Source organism: Sceloporus occidentalis, unplaced genomic scaffold, assembly GCF_023333645.1.
Source record: "Sceloporus occidentalis isolate IW3139 unplaced genomic scaffold, rSceOcc1.0.p SCAF_3, whole genome shotgun sequence".
In the NCBI taxonomy this organism is placed as follows: Eukaryota; Metazoa; Chordata; class Lepidosauria; order Squamata; family Phrynosomatidae; genus Sceloporus; species Sceloporus occidentalis.
This window is the reverse complement of record NW_028316983.1, coordinates 196,683,323-196,708,357: the sequence shown is the minus strand read 5'-3', so window position 1 is coordinate 196,708,357 and position 25,035 is coordinate 196,683,323. Positions and strand designations below refer to the sequence as shown.

The 25,035-nt window shown below is 39.9% G+C and overlaps 1 protein-coding gene across 1 annotated transcript in view; it reads left to right on the top strand.

Moving 5' to 3' along the window:
- Nucleotides 1-257: 257 nt before the first annotated feature.
- The window catches only part of SNAI2 (snail family transcriptional repressor 2), a 79,758-nt gene continuing 54,980 nt past the window's right edge, over nucleotides 258-25,035 (top strand). Inside the window, exon 1 of the mRNA XM_089518858.1 lies at nucleotides 258-316. Within this exon, the coding sequence (XP_089374984.1) occupies nucleotides 301-316 (16 nt within the window). The 5' untranslated portion in view covers nucleotides 258-300. The remainder of the gene's footprint in view (nucleotides 317-25,035) is intronic.

The window sequence follows — 25,035 nt, the reverse complement described above, 5'->3', positions numbered from 1 at the left end:
TAATTAAATTCCAAATATCTGTAGCACTGTGGCCACATAATTTTTTATCTCCTGACATAGGCATGTTAAGCAATTTTAGAGACTTATGGCCCACAGAGATGTTCCTCTGTACAGGAGCTGAAATGTTATTTGCTGTTTTTATAGATTTTCGGGGGTTTAGTGCCTTTCATTGTATTGGTTGTTTTATGATGTTTTTTGGTATTGTAAGACCTGATGATTTATTTGAAACATGGGTTATACATCTGAAAGAGGCCCAGGTGAGATGATAACAATGGATGAGTGAAGGAAGAACAAAATTTCATGACCACTGAAGGAGGTATGGAACAAAAGTAGTTTCTTTTGTTGTTCTTTTGTTGTTCACACTAAGCTATATGCTTTAATGTGACTAGGTTGGCCAATACCACATCACCAAAACAGAAGACACACATTTTCACAAACTATCTTAAATGTATGGCTGAATGCTTAGCAAGAGCTACTGTTATTTAAATATAAATACATCCTGCAGAGGATCCCATTGGTCAATGGGCAACTTTATGAACCTGATTTCTATCTTCTTATTGGCCGTTGTCTTTAAACCAAACTTGTCTATATAATAGCAACAACAACAACAACAAAGACAGTGATAGTCACAACAACAACCACATCAAAAACACTTTGCTTGCTAACTATAATACTTTGAAAGTTAACAGAGGGCGCCTAACCCAGCCTGCTTGGTAAGGAGTTCCATAGCCTGGAACTGCATACTAAGAAAGCTTGCCAGCATCAACACCAAACATGTTTTTGAGGGTCACATTAAGTTAATACTTCATCATGTTTTTGCAAGGATGATCCCCAGGTGGTGAAAGGCATCTGATTGTCATAGCATGTTATTTTCTTCACCCATGTATATTGCATTTATTTTGTATTTGATTTGTCAAGACAGTGAATTCAGGAAATTCCATTGTGGGAGGAGAAACAGGTCAATTGTAGAGAATGCGTTTCCTCCTTAATGACTGTGAGGGTAGCAGAAGCACTATCCCTGAATAGCTCTAACTCCAATCTTATATATGGTATTTCAAGTAGCCTGGTCTTAAGTCAAATAGAACATCATAGTATATAGCCAACCCTTTTATTTTTTTTATTTTATCTCTGGAGCTAAGAGCCTACCACACATCCCTTGTCCAGGAATGAAATATGGAAGATTCACCAAAATTCTCAAGGTTGGTGAGGTTCTGCAGGGGGAACATTTGAGGCTAGAATACTGCCTTTCTGCAAACAGGAATTCACTATTCTTCTTAACTATTCAGCAAGTGCCCCCTTCCATGTGGTTATAGATGCTAGAAAAGGTCATTGCACAAACACAGAGGGGCACCCATGTAAGACTTTTATCCACATCCCCAGATATTACAAATCAAAACTAGTAGACCAGTGAATGCCAAAGTTACATCCACTGAATCTATAACAACTACAGGATCTGAGTCATAATGGGTCATAGCCATGTTATCCATGTAGTATTGTGTATAGTCACAATTTGCCATGAAGCAGTTAGCAGTCTCTTCTTTTGGGCCACTGCATAATATGACTTTGGCCACCTGAAACAGTTCCATTAAATGATTCTGTCAAGATGCAGTAGAAAAGACCTTTAAAAGGGTTCTACTCAACGCTCAGTCAGATTCATTCAGTGTTTTCCACTAATATCACTCTGGTAATCTCACTTGTTTCATATCCCTAGAAAACCAAAAAGGTCACTGGACTCTGCTCAGTAGGAAAAGACATTAAGATTGTGTTCACTACCTGGTCCATTTCCCTATGCCAGAGGTCAAATAAAGCTTTGATCTTTTGTCTTATGCCAGAACTTATAAATTTTTGACAGGCCTTTGATAAATGCCAGTTTTAAGTAACATAGTTCTCCCTTTTATACAGATATTTTCTGCTTTGTGCATTTTTTGCACTTAACATTATAAACAATTTTAATCTTGTGGGCACAAACATAGCCTCTAAAAATCCCCCTTGCAGAACCTTAAATGTAATATCATTCAGTAAATCATTCAAAAAAATAATATCTCAATATGACTTTTAGCAAAGCTGTTTGCTACTGTTGAAAATACAGCAATAGTTGGAGTGCAGCAATTTGACTTGCAATATGTCTACAGCAGTCCTGAAAAGACTAGGCAGGACTAATTTAAAATTCCTGTCCAAACCCAGTAAAAGAGTATTTGATATGCTAATATTTCCCCATAGTGGTGGCACACTTCTTCAGAAACACATTTTGGGAGGGTTACGTTGGTAAGATTCTTTAGAAACAGAGTGGGTGTTCTTAACCCACAAACAGGCCTGAGTGAATCTCTTTAGTTTAATTCCCTATCATTCAACATGAGCTCCATATTTTGCATTCTTGTTCTGCAGAGAATGAGAAGTTCCATAACGTCACTGAACTGAATGAGAATTCCAACTGTATCTGATGAATTAGTAATTAGACTATGTATGTAGAGATATCTTATAGCACCTTTGAGACTAACCGAAATAATGAAGTTGGCAGCATGAGCTTTTGTACAGTTCAGTCTACTTCCTCAGATACATTTAGACATTTGTAATCTAGACACAGAACTTTATCACACTAGCGATATCCAGTGGGAAAACAGGAGTTAAACAATATTTAAAGCAAAAAGAACTTGGAAATACCCCAAGTTTATCGCACAACATCACGGTTAATGTGAAATAACATGAAGTTAATCCAAATGCAAAGCAGAGAAAACCAGCAGGTTTTTACTTTCAGAACAACCTGCCTTGCATTCGGATTAACTTCATGATATTTCACGTGGGCAATCCCCTAGTGTGATAAACTCTCCAAATTTGCAAGTTTTGTTTAAATTCCAATGTACTTTAAATCTCGTTTAACTCCCATTTTCCCGCCATTTTCCCACAGGATCTTGCTAGTGTGATAAACTGATAAATTACCAATGTTGAGAAAGTGTAAATTATGTAAAATAGATCAGTAGAAGTAAATAGATCTTAAGAGAAAGAGAAGACTGGGGGTGTTAGTCTGGAACAACTCTTGCCTGGAACATGATATTGAGTCTTGGCTGGAACTGGAAAAAGTTGATTAGAAGAACAGAGCTACATTTTCATAGCTTCAATATTTTTTCTCAGCCAAATGTCTAGAGATATAACCAATGTGCCTTAACAACATTCTTAGTCTCTTTTCATTATAGACAGTTTCAGTAAGATTATAGATGCGCTATTATGCTTCCAAAGATGATGAGCAGATACGTAAGACTGAAAATGTTTATTTAGAGTTAGAAAAATAATAAACATAAAGGTTTTATGAGTAAACAAAAGTATGATTGCTAACCAACATCATTCAGAAATATATTAATTATGTGCCTGCAGAGGACAACATGGGAGACTGGAGAGAGAATAAGCCTATCTGCTGAGTTAGGTTGAAACAATGCCACGACTTCATTTACATTATGAGCATTTACATTAGGTTTGCTAGATACAGTGAAGTGAGTTATTCATAGGATGAAAACTCAATTGGATGATCAGTGAGAACAGGGTAGCATAAAGCTCAATTTAGCTTGATCTTTCTGGCACATCCCCTAGTGACACAGCTCACAGGACTAGACTCGCTCTTACAGCACAAGGTGAAATGAATAAATGGAATCTATGTATCATTCAGTAGTTGATTCAATGGTTAGGACTATCAATTGGATCTAGTCCTTTCAGAGTTCCTTGCTTGTTTCTTTCTGTCTTACCATACTTTAGAAATCCGTCTATCTCTTATGGAGATATGGTATAAAGTGACACTGCATTATCAATAATAATAATTAAGACCATCCCCAAAATGCAGTCCTCATGAGATACACATTGAAGGCTTACTTAGACAAGAATTCTTGCCTTCATTATAGATATGATATAGCTACAGACAGATACAGCTAGAAATACCAACATTTCTATAACTACAGTACTGTATATCCGTATTTTATCTATAGCTGTCTCTTTCTATATATGAGCACCAATAAGGGCTCAGTTACAGAGACAAAAAAAATTACACCTAAAAACAGATGGTTATATTCTTCCTAACACTAAATGGAAGCAAAAGTCACTGAAAATGTTGACTAGTGCAAGAATAAAATTGTGCCAAGGAAAAATAATCATGGTTGTCAGTTCAGAACACAAAATTATAGGTTTTGTAGATTTATTCATGGAGTAGAATCTGATTTATGATTTATATGTCATTACCTATCTTGAACAGTCTGGATGATGGTGTTAAAACTGATGTTGCCATTGTGACATATTTTGGGAGTGGGGTTGTGATTGATGGTTACTTATGATTTAATATCTGGCATCAGATCTGAACCTGTAAGGTGAGCAACAGGTCCAAAACAGGAGATTATATTTAGCTAATTACCAATAACATTTTAATGGATTAAGTGAGACAATGCTGTTCTGAGTTTCTCTCTCTCTCCCTCTCTCCCTCCCTCTCTCTCTCTCTCTCTCTCTCTCTCTCTCTTACTCTTTCTCTTTCTCTTCCTAACACACACCCCAAACATAATCATGTTTTTTACTGGTAGGGATAGAAATCTTTATGTGCCTCTTTCTTGTTCACAAAAATAAGAAATCACAAAATCTTACCCCTTGTGTGAGTTGTTAAGATATTTTCAGACAGTATCAATGAGAGTTCTCACATTTGTGAGAAATATTTTTGTGTAAATTGTACAAACTATGATAGCTTTGTCTTGCTGCATGAACTTGTATCTTGTGTAGCAAAAGAATAGCTATATTAGTCTGGGCAATCAGTATGCAGAAGGATCTCATAGCATTTTTGAGACTAACTGAAAGAAAGAAAAGAAAGAAAGAAAGAAAGAAAGAAAGAAAGGAGTTTATCGCACTTCATTTTTCACCCGACCTGTGCAGCTGGGGAACAGGTGAAAACGGGTATTAGTGTACAGCAAAATGCCACCAATACTACTGGGAGACTACATGCTGTTCCCCAGCCATGCTTAGCCCACTGATTTTGAAATATGGAAGCTTTCCATCCTTGCAAAATGGGCAGGCTAAGCACGGCTTGGAGACAGCTTGTAGTCTCCCAGTGGCATCAGTGGTGTTTTGCTGTGTGATAACACACGTTTTCACCCATGCAAGCCCATTCCCAGGCAATGCCCGGATCGGTTGAAAAATGTAGTGCAATAATCTCCAAAGAAGTCTCACACACAACATTCCCATACACAACCAGCTAATATAGGTCTGTTTCTGGATTCTCCACTCCAAACATGCATCTGAGGAGTAAAAGAAAGAAGTTGGTAGCATGAGCTTTTATAGACTTGAGCCTACTTTCTCAGATGCATGTTTGGAGTGGAGCTTCCAAGATCAGATGGGATCAGAGAAGTATGAATTTTCCATTACCTACCCTGAAGCTCAGACCAATATTTAAAGGAGAACTATAAAAATTGATTATTTTCTTGTACATGCAGATCGGAAAAGGAAACAAAACTATAAGCAACTAATATATGCTCTTATGAGAGAAAAAGCAAAACCATGTAAAAATGAATCATGTCTATTTCACAATAAATCCCAAAGTGTTTATAACCTTTTCTTTTACCGATAAAAGAGTTTTGATTTTGGAATTGTGGGCCTTTGGAAATTTGCAGAAATTAACTACAATGTGAAAGGGATTAGGTCTGCATCCACTTGATGAAATATTTTGCAAATAGATGTGAAAGATGAACATAGTCCAAGGCCAAGACACAGAGAGGGCAAATTGACAATCCCTTCCTTTGTCCAAGATTACTAGGAAACTATGAAGGTGTGTAACAATCTCTCTTGTGAAGTATCCATGCTTTTACTGCTCCTTCGTGAAGTTCGGGAAATTTGAGGTGCAGGATTTGCACCTATAGTCAGTTATTGTAGGCTTGTTGTGCCATTAACCAGGCTGGTTAATGCTTGCCACATTAAAAGGCCCATTTTGCCTTTTCAGAAACTGATGATGAACTTAGTAATTAAGAGAGGGGGTCTCAATAAGCCAAGAATCAGTCTCTCCTCTCCCTATCTCCCTCTCTCTGTGTAGTCATTTTCCTGTCTACTCTGCCCACTTTTGGTTCCCAATCTCAGTGAAACTTTTACATTTTTAATGTTCATTGTGTTTTTACGTATTTAATGTTAGTGTCCTTGGAAGCCAGTTACCAGCCAGGGACAGAAAAAGTACACTGTTTCAGCAGGGTCACTTGGTAACCCTGGGCAAGTCACATGCTCTCAGAAGGGAATGGCAAACCTCCTCTGAACAAATCTTGCCAACAAAATCCTATGGCTTTTATAGCCCTATGATTCCAGACAATGAAAACCAACTACATTGAAGGGAAATATAAAAAGATTCCCAAGGAGCAGCATACTTGCATTTGTGGAAGTGGGAATATTGAACACACCATACACTATATGCTACATTCTAAGATACATAAAACCCCAAGAGATAAGTTTCTGAAGAGAACTTGTAGCTAACCAAAATGACTTGGAGAAAATCACTTACTTGTTAGCTAAAACAACTAAGTCTGTTATGTTTAACACTGCTAGATTTGCTGTGAAAGCAGCTAAACTTAGATTAGACTTTGAGGATAAAGGCCCGCATGGGAATCTGCACTAAACAGATTATATTAATTTGAATAGAGTATGGAAAATTGTGATGTTTTTGTATGAAATATTTTTGTATTTTTAGTGTAAACATATTGCTCTATGTTATAGTGCTAATTGACTGTGGAAGTTTTAAAGGGTTTTAATTATTTTTGTAATTTTATGGCTATAACCTGTATTTGGTTGTCACTGGCTCCCCCTCCCTTTCCGCATTCAGTATAAGCTCCTGCTGTCGACATTTAAAGCCTTCCATGGACTGGCCCCTCTTTACTTATCAGACCTTCTTTCTCCTCACCTTCCCACCAGGGCCCTCCGTTCTGGTAGTCAAGGTCTGCTGTCTCAGCCCAGGATTTCCTCTGCCCCATCCCGGATTCGCCCCTTTTCACTTGCTGCCCCTCACTCCTGGAACCTTCTTTCCCCACAAGCAAGAGCCATCACTTCTTTAACTAGCTTCAAAATGGAGTTGAAAACCATCCTGTTCAGAGAAGCCTTCCCAGACATTGCATAATTGTTGCTTACCATCTGATGTTCTTTTAGTGCCTGTTTATCAAACCATTTCCTGTATTGCTATGTATTGTATTTGTATTATCCTACTTGAGAGTATATATTTTCGCTGGATGAAGATTAACCTTCCATTTTGAAGCCAAGCCCTCCCTCCAGTCCATCTGCCTTGGTCCAGGCCTCGGAGGTAGAGAGGAACTGCTGGACCTCTTACCCTTTCCCTCCACCACTCCCTTCTCCTTCTGTGTCATGTCTTTTTAGATTGTAAGCCCGAGGGCAGGGAACCGTCTAACTAAAAAGATTGCATGTACAGTGCTGTGTAAATTTACAGTGCTTCATAAACAAAGGTTAATAATAATAATAATCATAATGATGATGAATAAACTGTTACTGCCAACAAAATCCTATGATAGCTTTGCTTTAGGATCACCATAAGTCAGAAATGACTTGAAGGCACACAACAACAACAACATTAGGGAAGGTAGAGGGCAGTAGAAAAAGAGGAAGACTACATGCCAGATGGATAGACTCAGTCAGGGAGGTCACAGGTCTGAATTTATGGGATCTAAACAGAGCAAAATGAATAAGTAAAATTACAATAACACCAGGTATTGCAATTTTCCACTATATCATGGGTGGGAAATCAGGAGCCTATGGAGCCCATAGCCTCCTTATTTAGATGTGTGTTCCACAGGAACCAGACCTGGGAATAAAAATCACCCACTGGTGTTGATGGGAGGATTATACCAAGTCTTCTCACAGTATGGAGTGATTTGTGGGGAGAATTGCCACTCAGGAGAAGGTTAAATGTGGGAAATGATCTGGAAAATTGTCTCCCATTGGTATCAAGTCAGTCAGCAGGAAGCTTTTTGCAAAGCTAATTGTTTCATGGGGGCCATTTGATGGGATGGGGTCATAGCTGTGGATAGAAGGGAAAATCTTCCCAATGTACTATGAGCCACCTATAATAAATAGTCCTCCATATGAGTATTAGGAATGAAAACCAAACCAAACCATCCAATTGGCTTGGTTTGGCAGTTTTATTTCCAGTCCATTTCCAGCATGAGCAAGGACATCTTCATGTTCAAAAATGGACTTATGAGGATGTAAGCCATATAGGAATGTTAGGAATGTAAATCATATTCTCAGATTTTCTTATCCTCAGTAGGAAAGGTAGGTATCCACCATGAGTCCCTGTACTGGGTGGAAGTTGAGATAAAAATAAACATAACAACAACAACAATCCAGAGAGCTTGTGCTCCCAAAAGTCAACTGTTCTGAGTTCTGTTATCCTCCCTCCCTCCCTCCCTTCCCATTTCAGGATTTGAGGGGTGAAAATTCACAAAGGCTGTTTCTCCCTCCCCCCACAAAGATTTTCTTCTCTCTTCCCATGGCTGCTAATACATCTTGGCTGCTTGAAATCATTTTTGTGTCTTTTCAGTCCTGACTGAAAGCCAAAAAAGTTTGTGAACAGTTTTAATTCTTTTCAAACTGATAGAATAGAGAAGCCTGGGAAATGCCAGGCAAAAATAAGATGCACAAAGCAATAAAATCTTCATCTTTGCCAGTCCTTTGTCAATATTGTTCTTGCCTCCTTCATGCATTTCATATAACCTGCTGATTATATTTTAGGACCTTTGGCCCCTCTGTATGTGATATTATGTCACGTATAGCATGTTGTTTTTGTTGTTGTGTACCTTCCAGTCATTTCTGATTTATGGTGACCCTAAGTTGAACCTATCATGGAGATTTCTTGGCAAGTTTTGTTCAAATGGGTTTTAGCTTTGCCTTCTTCTGAGGTTGAGAAAGTGTGACTTCCCCAACATCAGCCAATGGTTTCCATGACTGAGTGGGGATTTGAACCCTGGTATCCAGAGTCATAGTCCAATGATCAAATAAATCACTACACCATGGTTGCTCTCAGATCTCTAGAATACCCATGAGAATTTTAAAATGTTGCAACTTTGTGGAAAATGCTATAAAATGTCTACATATATTGACTACTAGTCCTTGGTGAGCCAATTCTTTCTGAGCTCCTCCAAGGCACTCTTACCCGCCACAACAAATAAGGCATAACTAATTCAGTGGGTGCTAAGTTTGGGCAGTGAGCTGACTGAAGTGGTTAACAACATTTACAGCTTAAAGTTTGCTTTAGTCTTTGTAGCTGGAAATTAGCTACCTTTCTGTTCTTCCAGATGGTGTTCTATATGGATTGGCTTATATCAACAGACTAAGCTCCAAAGTAGTTTATCCTAATTTGTAATTATGTGCTTTTTCTACATTTTATTCAAAACATTTTTATACCCTGTTCCTTCAATTACATATTTACAGGGTGGTTTACAGTATACAATATTGTGTTATAAAAACCCAATAACCAATAGAAAGTTGTGAAAGTCAGTCTAAAAACAGTTACAGCAGATATTAAAAGAACTTAAAAGCCAGAGAAAATAAAAAGATTTTTGCCAGGTGCCTTAAAATGATGACAGTCAGCAAACCTTCTTGTGGTAAGATGCGTGAACATGTTGTTACTGTTGAAAAGTCTGCTTTATTTTTTCACTGATTAATTAAAATAGCAACTACAGCAACTCTATGAATGATAGACCTGCAAAAGTCTGTCATCAGCTTCTCTGTTCTGCTCAGCTGCTACAAACTCAGGGCCATGGTTTCGGTGATTGAATCAATCCACCTGTAATGCAGTCTTCCTCTTTTCCTACTGCCTTCCATTTATTGAGCATTATAATCTCTTCTAATGAATCATGCCATCTCATAATGTGTCCAAAGTATGACAGTCTCAGTTTAGTTGCCTTAGCTTCTAGTGAGACCTATTTGCTCTAGAATCCATTTATTTGTCCTTTTGGTACTCTGCAGTATCTGTAAAATTCTCCTCCAGCACCACATTTCAAATGAGTTAGTCTTTTACCTATCACCTCTCTCCACTGTCCAGTTTTCACATCCATAAATACTATGACATCGATGTGCCTGACATTGGTACTTATATTTCACCTCTTAGCAAAAGATTTTAAATCAGGGAACAGACAAAAAGCATTAAACATTTCAGGAGCATTTTAAACCATTTGAAAGAATTTAAACAAATTAAGACCATTGAGACAATCCGAAATCATGTATATCAGGTCAGAACTGTACAGCTTTGTCAGTCTGTGATCCCTAGGCCCTGAAAGCTTTAGTGAAAGATTGCATTTTAACTTGGTTCTGAAATGAATCCAGAATCAGTTCCAGTCAGATTTCCAAGGGCATTCCTCTGACTTTGACAAAGAAGAAAATCAGGTTGTCCTAAGGCTCCTAAGCCTCAACCTTTGTAGGAGACATATCCAGAAATAGGGCTAGATAGCTCTTTGTGTATAAACAACCTGGTATAAATATTCTCTTGGCTATCCAGGTCCCAAGCCATACAGATATGCACAAACATTTTGATATGCACTTTGAAATGGACTGGAAGCTGGCAGAGCTGACAGGTTGTACTTCCCAACATATTTTGGGAGCAGCTGGGAGTCGCAAGTTGTGTTTTGAGCACTTATTGATGATTCACCTGACCCCAAAACCACCTCACCTGCAGTGCTTTGAAGTAGTTTAATGTGCAGACTAGCAGAATATAGATAACTATAGGACAGTTACTCTAACCAGTAAAGATCATAGCTGGCCTACCAGAATTAGCTGTCAGAAGGTAATCTATTTTATTGAGGACACTTGGGCCTTTAACAATAGAGCTACATCTTGATTTCTGCAATGCGCTCTACATAGGGCTACCCTTGTGCCAAGTTCGGAAGCTTCAATTAGTCCAAAATATGGCAGCCAGATTGGTCACTAATACTTCTAGATTTGACCATATTACACCGGTATTAAAATCACTTCACTGGCTACCAATCAACTTCTGGGCACAGTACAAGGTGTACTTGCCCTACATGGCTTGGGCCCAAGTGACTTGCGGGAATGCCTCTCCCTACACAATCCGCCCCGCACTCTCAGAACCTCAGGGAAAAACTTACTGGAAATACAAACTACCAGATTGCACACAACTTCCCAAAGAACTTTTACTGCGGTTGCCCCTAAACTGTGGAATAGCCTGCCGGAAGAGATCCATCTAATTACTACTTTGGATGCCTTCAAGAAGGCAGTCAAGACAGAGCTCTTCCAGTGGGCATACCCCTCTGAACCTGATTAAGACACTACCTTTTATCTGCGATGATGTTTCTCTGTAAATAACCACTGATGTATTTATTGAACTGTTTGTTGGATTTTTTGACTGTATTTTATGATTGTACTGTATGTTTTATATTATTATTATTATTATTATTATTATTATTATTATTATTATTGAGCACCCACTAACTCACCCACTCATCTGCAAAACTGCAGACCTGACCCTTTAAGTTGCAAATTTATGCAGACTGGGTTTATCACCTGGATATATACATAGGAATTTATCACACGGGAGGGATTTCTCTTAATTTCGCATGAAAAGAAAGTGGGGCCAGAACGCATTCACATGAATTTGCTAGTTCAGTGAATTTACGTGAATTCAAATTGCATTCAAACTGACTTCCAAATGCCCCAAAATAGCTTGCCATTGCCTGAAATTGTGTGTGGTAGTCTATCATGCAATAACATGAAACCCCATGATTGTGTTTGGATTGCCATTGGATTATACTTCCAATTTCCCTTGTCTGATAAACTCCATAGTTATCTGTTCAATGCTGGAAGCAGATACTAAAAAAAGCAAGAAAGATAGGCAGCTAATGAAGGAACAGCAAGAATGGGGTGAGCTGATCAAAATGACAGGCCAAACAGATAGTCTTAGTAGCAGAATGATCAGTTTCATCCAAGAATACCTGGAGCTGAACATTAGTCAATCACTGGAGCATCTTTCTTAAGATGGAGATATTTCTGACTGGCCAGTAACACCATGCTCAAGTTCAAAGAAAGGTTTCTTCTGGATCACATTCACATTCATTACCTTCAAGATAGTTGAGACTGCTCTCTCTGGCAAAGAGGGATTTGTATCTCTTCAGAACCATTTCTGATATATGTAATACATGAGTGCATTTATATAAACAAACTGCATTGCAGTGAAAACTACTCCGTTTAATTAAATTGAGGAATTAAGCACAACAATTTGTTGGCATCTGAGTTCTGTGCCATGACAACTTTGAGCAAACTCTTCAAAATGCACAGCAGTAATGCCAGTTGCTAGGTGAAACCCTGGCCAAGTAAGGAGCAGGCATATTTGTAATAGCTGTTTTTCAATGGTCTAAACCTTAAACTTGGAGATGTAAATTCAACTGGGGACTTTTTTCACATGAGGATAATTGGAAGGTTAAACTGGTCACAATGCAGGGTCATCCAGGGCATTAGGGACAATTTCACAGTTGCTTTTCAGATGACATTGTGCACAAACCGATCAGACTCCAGACAGAAAGGTGAATTGGGGAATAAGCATTTCCACAAAAATACCGTATTTGCATGTCCAGTACATTCATGAATTCGCTCTCTTCACGTAATAGCAGCTGTCTGAAAACCATGTCCCGGATTCTCCCTGTTCCCAGATTTCTCAAGGTCCCTTGCTGTGCCAAGAAGAGGGAGACAGACTTGTTCTTAAATGGATACACACACTTCTTTCCCTCGAACGGCTGCTCTCCTCTTCCTGCAGCCTCTAATTAGGGAACAGCTGGTGGTAGAAGGCAGAGAGAAAAGACGTTTTGGATAACCTGTATAGGAGGAAGAAATGGAGGACATATCCTGGAAAAGGAGGGCATCTGGGAGTTTCAGCCCTCTGTGAAATCTGACAAGTTTATGGGCCAGCCCCATCTTCTTTCTCTCTAGTGTGTGTGTGTGTGTGTGTGTGTGTGTGTGTGTGCATGTGCGTGCACACGTTTGTGTGTGGTTTTATGGCAGTTTGCAAAGGGAAACTTAAACATGTCTTCCTCTGAAACAGCTTCTAGAGCAAAGAGGATTTTCCTCCCCAGTTTCCCTTCCCTCGCTGGAGCATGTGTGTATGTCCACTTGTGGAAATGACAATTTGGAACATGCACAAAAAAATTATTTCCAATAATAATAATAAATAATAATAAATATTTATTTATATCCCGCCTCTTCCGATTGAGGATCGAGGCAGGTAACAAAGAAAATACAATATAGAACAATAAAAACAACAAGCCCCGCAAAACCCCAACCCAACCCTCCCTCCCAACTATAAAATTAAACAGTAAAAAAAGTTTTAAAAATACATAACAATACATCAAAGTTAAAAACAAATCACAAATAAGAAAAATAATAAAAGGGGGATTCAATTGGTTCTGGACATTATCAATCGGGGAAAGCCTGCCGGAAGAGAAAGGTTTTAGTCGCCTTTTTAAAATCCTCGAGTGAGGATCATTGGCGAATCTCTTCCGGCAGGTCATTCCAAGTTTTTGGAGCGGTGACAGAAAAGGACCTCCAGGAGGCCACCACCAGTCTGGTCTTTCTAGATTCTAAGAGGTTTTTCTCGGAGGATCGGCATGTACAGGAAGGATTGTATGGGAGGATGCGTTCCTTCAAGTAGACTGGACCCAGGCCATGTATGGCTTTATAGGTGATAACTAACACCTTGTACTGTGCCCAGAAGCTAACAGACAGCCAATGTAGTGATTTTAAAATAGGTGTAATATGGTCGAACTTGGATTTTCCGGCGACCAGTCTGGCTGCCATGTTTTGTATCAACTGGAGCTTCTGGATGTGGCACAAAGGTTGCCCCATGTAGAGCGCATTGCAGAAATCAAGGTGAGAGGTTACTAGAGCATATACGACTGTTTCTAGGTCCCGCTGCTCCAGGTAGGGGCGCAACTGGCGTATCAGCCAAAGCTGATAACAGGCACTCCTGGCTGTCGCATCAATCTGAGAAGACAGGTGAAGCGACGAATCCAGGAGAACCCCCAAGCTGCGGACACAGTCTTTTAGGGGAAGTGTAACCCCATCTATAACTGGCGAACTTATCTCCATACCCGGATTGGGGTTACCTATCACGAGTACCTCTGTTTTATTTGGATTCAGCTTAAGTCTATTTTCCCTCATCCAATCCATTACCGACTTCAGGCAGACATTCAGGGGGGAGATGCCCTCCTTGGTCACTGAAACAGCCCGAGACATAGAGAAATAAATTTGAGTGTCATCAGTGTACTGATAACACCCCGCCCCATGTCTCCAGATGAATCTCACCCAGCGGCTTCGTGTAAATGTTAAACAGCATGGGGGACAGAATGGCGCCTTGAAGGACACCAAATGTCAGCTGTCTCGTAGAGGAGCAGCTGTCCCCCAGCATCACCATCTGGACTCTGCCTGAGAGGTAGTAAAGTAGCCACTGCAAAGCAGAGCCAGTGATTCCCAACTCTCTCAGGCATTCCAGAAGGATACCATGATCTATGGTATCGAAGGCCGCTGAGATGTCCAAGAGCACCAACAGGGCCACACTTCCCCTGTCAATGCACAGACAGAGATCATTGACCAAGGCAACCAGGGCAGTCTCCACTCCATATCCCAACCTGAAGCCAGTTTGAAATGGATCATGATAATTGCTGTCATCCAAGACTGCTTGGAGCTGGTGTGCAACCGCCCTCTTGATCACCTTACCCAAAAAGGGAAGAAGAGATACTGGCCGATAATTGTTTTTGTCCAGGGGATGAAGGGAAGGTTTCTTTAGAATGGGTTTCAACACTGCCAATTTCAGGCTCGATGGAAAACAACCAAGCTAGCAAGGGAATTTGTCCTCATCCATCTGAAATCCAAATTTGCCTTTGATCCACTTTCTTGCCTAAGTAATGTGTTTTTAACTCCTTCTTGGGCTCTGTATGTGATAAGCATTAGCAAATTTGCTTGCTTTTTCGGGATGCTGAACTATTTTCAGGCTGGAAGCACATAGATCTCCATGTGGAAAAGTCCCCAGTGGCCTAAATCATCCATGCTTTTGTAATATGAATAACTTTGAAGACACAGAAAGAATTAATATTTTTTGTTGAAAATTATACTATAATGAAGCTAGATGAGCAGCATGTACACCATGAGGGGTACAATTTTTTCAAAATTTTATTCTCACATGACAGAATAAATCAATTCAAATATTTTTTTTTCTTTCTTTCACCTGCTAGTTTAGACTATGATTTTACATATTTTTAGATTCCTTTTTTCCCCCATGTATTTCAGGGAGGTCTTTTGTGAAAAAATGTTTTTTAAAAAATACAAAATCCAATGTTTTCTCACAAAAAATAGTTTTGCACAGAAAATAATTTTTGTGCAAATAGTATTGGCTGGCATCCTGTTCATTGCTTACTATATTATAATCTAGATTTACAGTCTAGTAACTGCTGGGGATTTGCATTTACAGTCATTAAGTTCTTGATGTATCCCACAACTGACACAGTGTTGAAGATTTCATATCCCAGCATCCTGATTCTCAGAAAACACTGAAACTGTAGGTTTTCATGTAAGTGCACTGCTTTGGGTTTCTGTGTTCATGTACAGCGTGGCAGTTATGAAAACATGGGTCAGAGTCCCCTGGACTTCCAATACCTTTCCTAGAAAAAAACAACAAAGCATCCTGTTTGTTAGTTCTTCAAACATGCATAACAACGATCAAAGTTCATTTTTAGTCGTTGCTTTTTGTTTTCACTTTGAGCTTTAAAAAACACACACACACACAGAGAGAGAGAGAGATACACACATGGTGTAAAACCAGTTTTCTCTGTGTGCATGTGTTTTGTTTTCACTTAAAAGATGATTTCCAAGGAAATGTCAATCAAGCATTTATTGTGTGGAACAACCAGGTGCTTCATAATTATCCTTTAGAACAGGAATAAAATGCCACAAGACTTCTGCAATATTTCTGTTTCTACAAACTGTGGAAATATTGTTGTGATAGTTATATGGAGTCTCTGCTGCCCTACCAACCACAGATTCCATGTCAGTTTTGGAAGTGTCCTGTGTTTACCCCAGAAACAGAATCTCCAGGCTGACTGCAGGTTAAACTACATGCTGGTATATATGACATAGATAACTCCCTTTTCTTTCTTACACTCAAATAGTCTATCTGTGATGGCTAGTGGATCTCATGTCAGTAAGGCAGTAAATTGCCTCCAGATTTTAATGGAGTTGTTGTTAGTAAACCTTACATCCCCTCACTTAATTTAGGGCTTCATATTTTGATATCTAGAATCAGGCATGTTTTTAAGAGGTCACAATGACCTTTGGAACACTATGAATTTTCATATGGGAAAGACAAACTGGCTGAAGACATGTGGGAGATCTAGATCATAGTAAATAAATATTAAATGTGTACTGTTTATTCCATCCTCCCCCAGGCTTTCTTCATATTCTTTTGCAATGGAGATTAAGTGAGTCCCATCACAAAAGCAGTTACGAACCACACCTCCACCTCACCTCAGGCTGTGCCCCTATTCACCTTTCCTTTCTGACTATCCAGGGGTTGTCACAAATCTTATCAATGTTTTGTCACTCATGATGGTAGAATTCAAAGATACAGCCGTGTTAGTCTGTAGAATTAATATGTAGATCAGACCTGCAAAACTTGGAAGTAGATAGGGCCCAAAATTAAAATAAGCTAAACTTTCTAGGAGCCCTGGTGGCACAGTGGTTAAATGCTTGTACTGCAGCCACTCACTCACAAACCACAAGGTTGCGAGTTCAATACCAGCCAGGGCTCAGGCTTGACTCATGCTTGCATCCTTCCAAGGTCGCTAAAATGAGTACCCAGCTTGATTATTATTATTATTATTATTAACCTTTATTTATGAAGCGCTGTAAATTTACACAGCGCTGTACATGCAATCTTTTTAGTTAGACGGATCCCTGCCCTCCGGCTTACAATCTAAAAAGACATGACACAGAAGGAGAAGGGAGTGGTGGAGGGAAAGGGTAAGAGGTCCAGCAGTTCCTCTCTACCTCCAAGGCCTGGACCAAGGCAGAGGACTGGAGGGAGGGCTTGGCTTCATAATGGATGGTTAATCATTTTCCAGGGAAAATACATACTCTCAAGTAGGATAATGCATATACAGTACATAGCAATACAGGAAATGGTTTGATAAACAGGCACCAAAAGAACATCAAATAGTAAGCGAAAATTATGCAATGCCTGGGAAGGCTTCTCTGAACAGGATGGTATTCAACTCCATTTTGAAGCTGGTTAAAGAAGTGATGGCTCTTGCTTGTGGGGGAAGAAGGTTCTAGGAGTGAGGGGCAGCAAGTGAAAAGGGGCGAATCCGGGATGGGGCAGAGGAAATCCTGGGCTGAGACAGCAGACCTTGACTACCAGAACGGAGGGCCCGAGTGGGAAGGTGAGGAGAAAGAAGGTCTGATAAGTAAGGAGGGGCCAGTCCATGGAAGGCTTTAAATGTCGACAGCAGGAGCTTATATTAAATGCGGAAAGGGAGGGGGAGCCAGTGAAGGGATGCCAATACAGGAGAGATGTGGTCAGAGCGGTGGGTGGAAGTGATAATGCGTGCAGCTGAATGCTGAACAGAGATTAAAGGACAGAGGTGAGAAAGAGGAAGCCCAGCCAGGAGGACGTTACAGTAATCAAGTCGTGAGATCACTAGGGCATGGACCAGGATCTTGGCAGTAGAGGCGGAGAGATATGGTCGTATTTTGGCAATATTGTACAAAAAGAATCTACAAGCCTTGGCTGTGGTCTGGATCTGAGGGATAAACGACAGAGAAGAGTCAAAGATAAAACCAAGACTTGCTGGACTGGTTGAATAGAAATGTTGTCCACAGAGACAGAAAAGGAGAGTTGAAGGGTGGGCTTAGGAGGAAAGACAAGAAGCTCTGTCTTGGACATGTTGAGCTTCAAACGCCGATGGCGCATCCACTGCGAGACAGCTGTGAGGCAAGACGAAACTTGCTTTTCCAGCCTTGGAGAAAGGTCAGGGGCGGAAAGATACAGCTGGGTGTCATCGGCATACAGATGGTAGGAAAAGCCAAAAGAGCTAATGAGTTTTCCTAAGGACAGTGTGTAGAGAGAAAACAGAAGGGGACCCAGAACAGAGCCCTGGGGAACTCCAACAGATAAGGGAACAGGAGAAGAAGTCTGGCCTCCTGCAACTACTGCAAAAGATCTGCCAGACAAGTAAGATCTAAACCAGTCAAGAACAGAGTCTGAGAACCCAAGGTCAGAGAGTATGTCAATTAGGAGACAGTGATCAACAGTGTCAAAGGCTGCAGACAAATCAAGAAGGATGAGAACAGAGTAAAGGCCATTAGCCTTGGCCTGTAAAAGGTCATTCGAAATCTTAGTGAGAGCTGTCTCAGTGGAATGCCTTGGGCAGAAACCTGACTGAAAGGGATCGAGGATAGAGTTGGCTTCAAGAAACTCAAGACAGCATGAATAAACAACCCGTTCCAAAACCTTAGAAAGAAAGGGAAGAAGAGAAATCGGACGATAGCTAGACAAAGAGGAGGGGGCAAGAGAAGGTTTTTTTCAGAATTGGGAAAATGAGTGCATGTTTGAAGTCCGAAGGGAAGAAGCCTGTAGAGAGAGATGGCGGCAATTAGCTTACAGTTGTAAACTGCTTAGAGACTGTGTAGAGTGGTATGAAGTGGTATATAAATGAAGCTGCTATTGCTATTATTCAGGCTGCAAACAGGTTTTCATTAAATATTAATTAATTAATTAATATTACTATTATTAATATTATTTCTGTTCTCCTCCTCCTCTGCCCAGCCCTCTCCTCAGGAGAAAGCTGAGTGGCAGAGGAGCTTTGCCCATCCTCCTCATCCCTCTCTGCCCAGACTTTTCCTTGGGAGAAGGCCAAGCGACCGAGAAGTCTTGAGGGGCAAGCATTTACCCTCTTCTTCCTCCACTATCTGGCCTTCTGAGGAGAAAGCCAGGCAGAAGAGGAGACTTGAGGGGCAAGTGTTTGCTCATCCTCCTCTTCCACCAGCACCTGGCCTTCTCTTCAGGAAAAAGCCAAGGGGTGGAGCAGCCTTTCAGAACAAGTGTTCACCCTTACAAAAGTGCTCTAAGTACTTATTATTATTATTTTTATTTCAGTGTTATCTATACGCTGAGCCATTGAAGCATAGCATCTCTCAAGTGCCTTTTTGCAGTAAACACAAGTACCTCATTCTAGCATAACAATACTCCACCATTAAATGAACTATGGACCTTTTTTTCTTTCCCTCTTCTTTTCTTTTGGTTTGAAGTATTTGCCTTGTTTCCTTTTGTTACTGAAAGATACACATTCCCTTTCCCAGGAGAAAAAAAATCAGTTGCTTGAATACAGTTTTTCAATGGAACAAGGTCATATCAATATAAATAAAGTATATGTTAATAATGGCACTGAATCGCATAGTGTGTGTGTGTGTGTGTGTATGTACTTTCAAAATGCCTGCTGACTTGTCGTGACCCCATGAATTTCATAGGGTTTACTTAGACAAGAAATGCTCAGAGGTAGTTTTGTCAGTTCCTTCCTCTGAAATATAGCCAACAGCACCTGCTCTTGGATCTCCAATCCAAATACTAACCCGGACTGACCCTGCTTAGCTTCCATGATCAGATGAGATCTGTTACCTTTGTGATATTCAGTGTGATTAATTCTAAGCAAATTTGTGGCTGTGTCTATCTGGGACAGTGCAAAATTTGGCTCATAAAAATTGTGTAGGAGAGCTGAAAGTTATAAAAAAACCTTCCCCCGTCTCATGCATTTGAATTATTTTATGTTTTTGCCACTCTTCACAACCATTATCTATTGCTATTTTGGCCAGCATTTTAAAGGTTTCATTTCATTTCACTATAAGATCACAGCCTATCTGAGATCATATTGTTATTATGACAACATCATGGTGTCACATTTGGGATGGAAATATTCACGGTTATTTATTTCCTGGCCAACAAAATGTCCGCAGCAAAAGTAAGAAGAAGGAAATGGTAGGGCCACTGCGTCGAGAAGATGGCAAAATGTTAACAGGGGACAGAGAAAAGGCAGAATTACTCAATACCTTCTTTGCCTCAGTCTTCTCAGAAAAGGAAAAGGGTGCTCAACCTGAGGATGATGGAGGAGAGGACAGAATAAGGGAATTTCAGCACAGAATAAGTAAAGACATAGTAGAGGAATACCTTGTTAATCTAAGTCAGGGGTAGGCAGCCTTTTTGAGCCGGGGGCCAGGTTGCTGTCCCTGAGACAACTGGGGGGCCGAAGCAAAAAAATAAATAATTTTAAAAAATTTTTAAAAATTAAATATATAAATAAACCAGGACAAATGTAGGACAAAATTTTCAAGTGGAAGACACTTTTTTAGAAAAAATGGAGGACACGCAAAAAAATTTGCTGATTTTTTTAAAAATGTTAGTATAAATGCATGTTTCTGAGGCTTCTATAGACAATTGCCCCCCAAAGGCCCCGGCGGCAATCAGCGGCAGGACCGGGCTGGGGCCGGTCCCAAGGCCTTGCCGGGCCGCATCCGGCCCGCGGGCCGCAGGTTGCCTACCCCTGATCTAAGTGAATTTAAGTCTCCAGGACCAGATGAACTCCACCCAAGGGTATTAAAAGAACTGGCAAATGTAATATCAGAGCCATTGGCAATAATCTTTGAAAACTCCTGGAAAACAGGAGAAATCCCAGCAGACTGGAGGAGGGCAAATGTTGTCCCCATCTTCAAAAAGGGAAAAAAAGAGGAACCCAACAATTATCGTCCAGTTAGTCTAACATCAATACCAGGAAAGATTCTAGAGGAGATCATTAAACAGAGAGTCTGTGAACATCTAGAAGGCAATTCCATAATCACAAAAAGTCAACATGAGTTTCAGAGAAACAAGTCATGCCAGACAAATCTAATCTCTTTCTTTGATAAAATTACCAGCTTGTTAGATGAAGGGAATGCTGTGGATATAGTATATCTTGATTTCAGTAAAGTCTTTGACAAGGTTTCCCATAACATTCTAGCAAACAAGCTTGTAAAATGTGGGCTAGACAAGGTAACTGTTACATGGCTTTGTAACTGGTTGACCGGCCAAACGCAAAGGGTGCTCAACAATGGCTCCTTTTTATCCTGGAGGGAAGTGACCAGTGGGGTCCCACAGGGCTCTGTCCTGGGCCCAGTGCTATTCAACATCTTTATCAATGACCTAGATGATAGAATTGGGAGCATACTTATCAAATTTGCAGATGACACCAAATTAGGAGGAATAGCTAATACCACAGAGGACAGGATCAAAATTCAAAATGACCTGAATAGACTAGAAAGCTGGGCCAAAGCTAACAAAATGAAATTCAACACGGAGAAATGTAAGGTATTGCACTTAGGGCGGAAAAATAAAATGCACAAATATAGGATTGGGGACACCTGGCTTAATGAAACTACGTGTGAAAGGGATCTAGGAGTCCAGGTAGACCACAAGTTGAACATGAGTGAACAGTGTGATCTGGCAGCTAAAAAGGCCAATGCAATTTTAGGCTGCATCAATAAAAGTATAGTGTCTAGATCAAGAGAAGTAATAGTGCCACTGTATTCTGCTTTGGTCAGGCCCCACCTGGAATATTGTGTCCAGTTCTGGGCACCACAACTCAGAAAGGACATTGAGAAACTGGAGCGTGTCCAAAGGAGGGCAACTAAAATGGTGAAGGGTCTGGAAACCATGTCCTATGAAAAACGACTTAGGGAGCTGGGGATGTTTAGCCTGGAGAAAAGAAGGTTCAGAGGTGATATGATAGTCCTGTTTAAATATTTGAAGGGATGTCATGTTGAGGAGGGAGCAAGCTTATTTTCTGCTGCTCCAGAGAACAAAACCCGGAACAATGGATGCAAGCTACAGGAAAAGAGATTCCACCTCAACATTAGGAGAAACTTCTTGACAGTAAGGGCTGTTCGACAGTGGAACACACTCCCTCGGAGGGTGATAGAGTCTCCTTCCTTGGAGGTCTTTAAACAGAGGCTGGATGGCCATCTGTCGGGAATGCTTTGATTTGGATTTCCTGCATGGCAGGGGTTGGACTGGATGGCCCTTGTGGTCTCTTCCAACTCCACGATTCTATGATTCTATGATTCAATGTGTTTTGATAATCAGGAAGCACAGTTGGAAGAATAACAATGTGGTAAGAATTTGGCACAGTTTTTGCCCTACATTCACACATCCTGAAATATTTCAGGAAATTATTTTGCACAGAAATACACAAACAATCTTTCTGTGACAAGCACGGCTTTTTGTGTTAAAAACACACATACCTTTGTGCAAGAAACCACTGTTTTTGATAGCCATGTAGGCAGGCTTTTCGGGGGAAAGATTACTGCGCTACAATGATCTAATGTCCTAACATTCTCTTTTCCAGACAGTTTGCTGTGGTAGAATACTATTTTATACCTGACTGGATACAGTCAACTGAAGTGTCATGGAATGCAGGTCTGCACTCTTTTATACCAATGAAGTCTTAATCATTACATTATTTTAAACTGTGTCTGCTTGTGTGGCCAGTGAAGTATTACAAAGTAAACATTATTTTGTAAATTTACATAGTGTAATTTCACAGCTCGTGGTACCATTTAGCAGAGATTAATTCAGATGCATTCTACAGGATTATTGCATTATCCTAAGGGCAGCACGTGCCCTCACAGTAATATATTGATCTATTTGTTTCCTGGTCAATGTGTGTATTACAGGGGGAGGAATGTGGCATCACTGTTGATACTTTCCTCTTGACTTACCTAAAGCACTTCATATGTTAAAGTTAACAGATCACTTCTGTTTACATATTTATATCATATCACTTCTGTTTACACATGGTGATAAAATGCTTGCAAACATCAGTTTTTAGCTCTTTAACTTTAACAAATGAAGTGCTTTAGGTAAGTCAAGAGGAAAGTGTCAACAGTGAAGCTGTTATATAATGTTATATATATATATAATGAATGCAGTTGATAACATAATTAAATGAAATGATTTTGTTCTACAGGTTGAGTCTCCCATATTCGGATTGCTCGGGACCAGACATGATTTGGATTTCAGATGTTTTTGGATTTTAGAATATTTGCATACTTAATGAGATATCATGGAGATGGGACTCAAATCTAAACATGAAATTCATTTCTGTTTCATATACACGTTATACACATAGCCTGAAAGTAATTTTATACATAATATTTTTAATAATTTTGTGTATGAAATAAAGTTTGTTTACACTGGACCATCAGAAAGCAAAGGTGTCACAATCTTAGCCACATATATGGACTATTTTGGATTTTGGAGTATTTAGGATTTCAGAATTCAGATAAGGGATACTCAACCTGTATTTAACCTGTATGTGTCTGTTCTTTCTGTCACATGGAGACACTGCATTCCAATTGTTCACTACAAGCGCACTCTGATAAAGTTTTTACTGGGTAGTAGCACTCCTCCATTCATGAAAATGTATGGAAATTCCTGACAATGTCTTCAACTTATTCTGGCAAGTTCAGGGAAGCTGGCTACTCTGTCTTACTTTAAATGAGGGTGAATTTTAAATTGTTTCTAATTTATAGGGTTTTTTGTGGCTTTTTCGGGCTATATGGTCGTGTCCTAGAAGAGTTTATTCCTGAACATGGCCACATAGCCCAAAAAAACCCACAAAAAAAACCTATGGCGGGATACAAACCGCCATATAGTACGTCTTCTATGCGTACTAGGGTTAGGAAGGGGCGGTGCTTCCGCACCCCCCTAACCCTAGTACGTATAGAATACATACAACATGGCGGCGCCCCTTCCACATGGGGGCTACCATGTTTACGTACTGGACGCATAGCGTCCAGACGTGTCGCGGCACCTATGACGTCACGAATGTGCCAGTGGCGCCTCGCGACATCATAAAGGCGCCGCAAAAAGAAGTTCCGAAATGGAGCTTCTTTTTTGCTCTGCGCAGAAGCCGCGCGGTTTGGCTGCTGCGGCTCCCTCGCGGAGCAAATGGCACCGGCGGGAGACGGCCGCAAAGCGGCGGTCTATATCCCGCCTATGAATGCCGGCCATCAAAGTCTTTGACTTCACATTGTTTCTAATTTTTTAGTGTTTTGATATTATAGGTAGCTATACTACTTCCATGTAGTTTTAAAGATTTCTACATGTTTTAATTTTGTAATTAAAATTGAATTTCAATTCTGGGAGAAAAGAGAGAAATTGAAACATTACAATATGATCCAACTCAGTCTTTGTGTGGAATGTACAGTCAACTCTCCACATCCACAGCTTCCTTGTTCACTGATTCAACCATCCATAGTTTGAATATATTTATATGTATACATAAATATATACTTGAACAAGCAAACCTTGATTTTTGTCTTTTTATATAAGGGGCACAATTTCTGTGCTATTATATTTAATGAGACTTGGAACCAAACCCTAGCAGATACCAAAAAGCTCACTATTATAAACAAATATATTTCCAGTATTCACATGTTTCTGCAAATTGATGATGAAATGATAAAATATCTGCACAAAGAAATGTAGTTGTGAGAAACAGGAGCCCTTTGTTTAGATGGAATGCTATTGATGATATGGTGTTATGGTGCTGATCTTCTATATAAGTCATACCTCTTCAGTTGGCAAAGATCTAAAGCAATAGCTTGTTTTGCTGTGCTTTTTCTTAGGACTTTATCACACAGAGAAAATCGGGCTTTCAACTGTCATTATCCCAAGAAAGTTATGCAATCATGGTGAAGATTTTCACACAACATTGCAATTAAAGAGGATTCCCCTGTGAGTGAATTGTTCCTGGTTATTCTTTGGTTATTCATGGGATAAGTCCTCTTTAATTGTGATGTGTATGAAAATCTTCCTGTGATCGTGTGACTTTCCTGGGATAATGACAGTTTAAACCCCCGATTTCCCCCTGTGTGATAAATTCCTTAGTTACATTGAGTTTGAGACAAGTGTTCCATGATGAACGCAGCAAAGTGGTTTAACCCCAT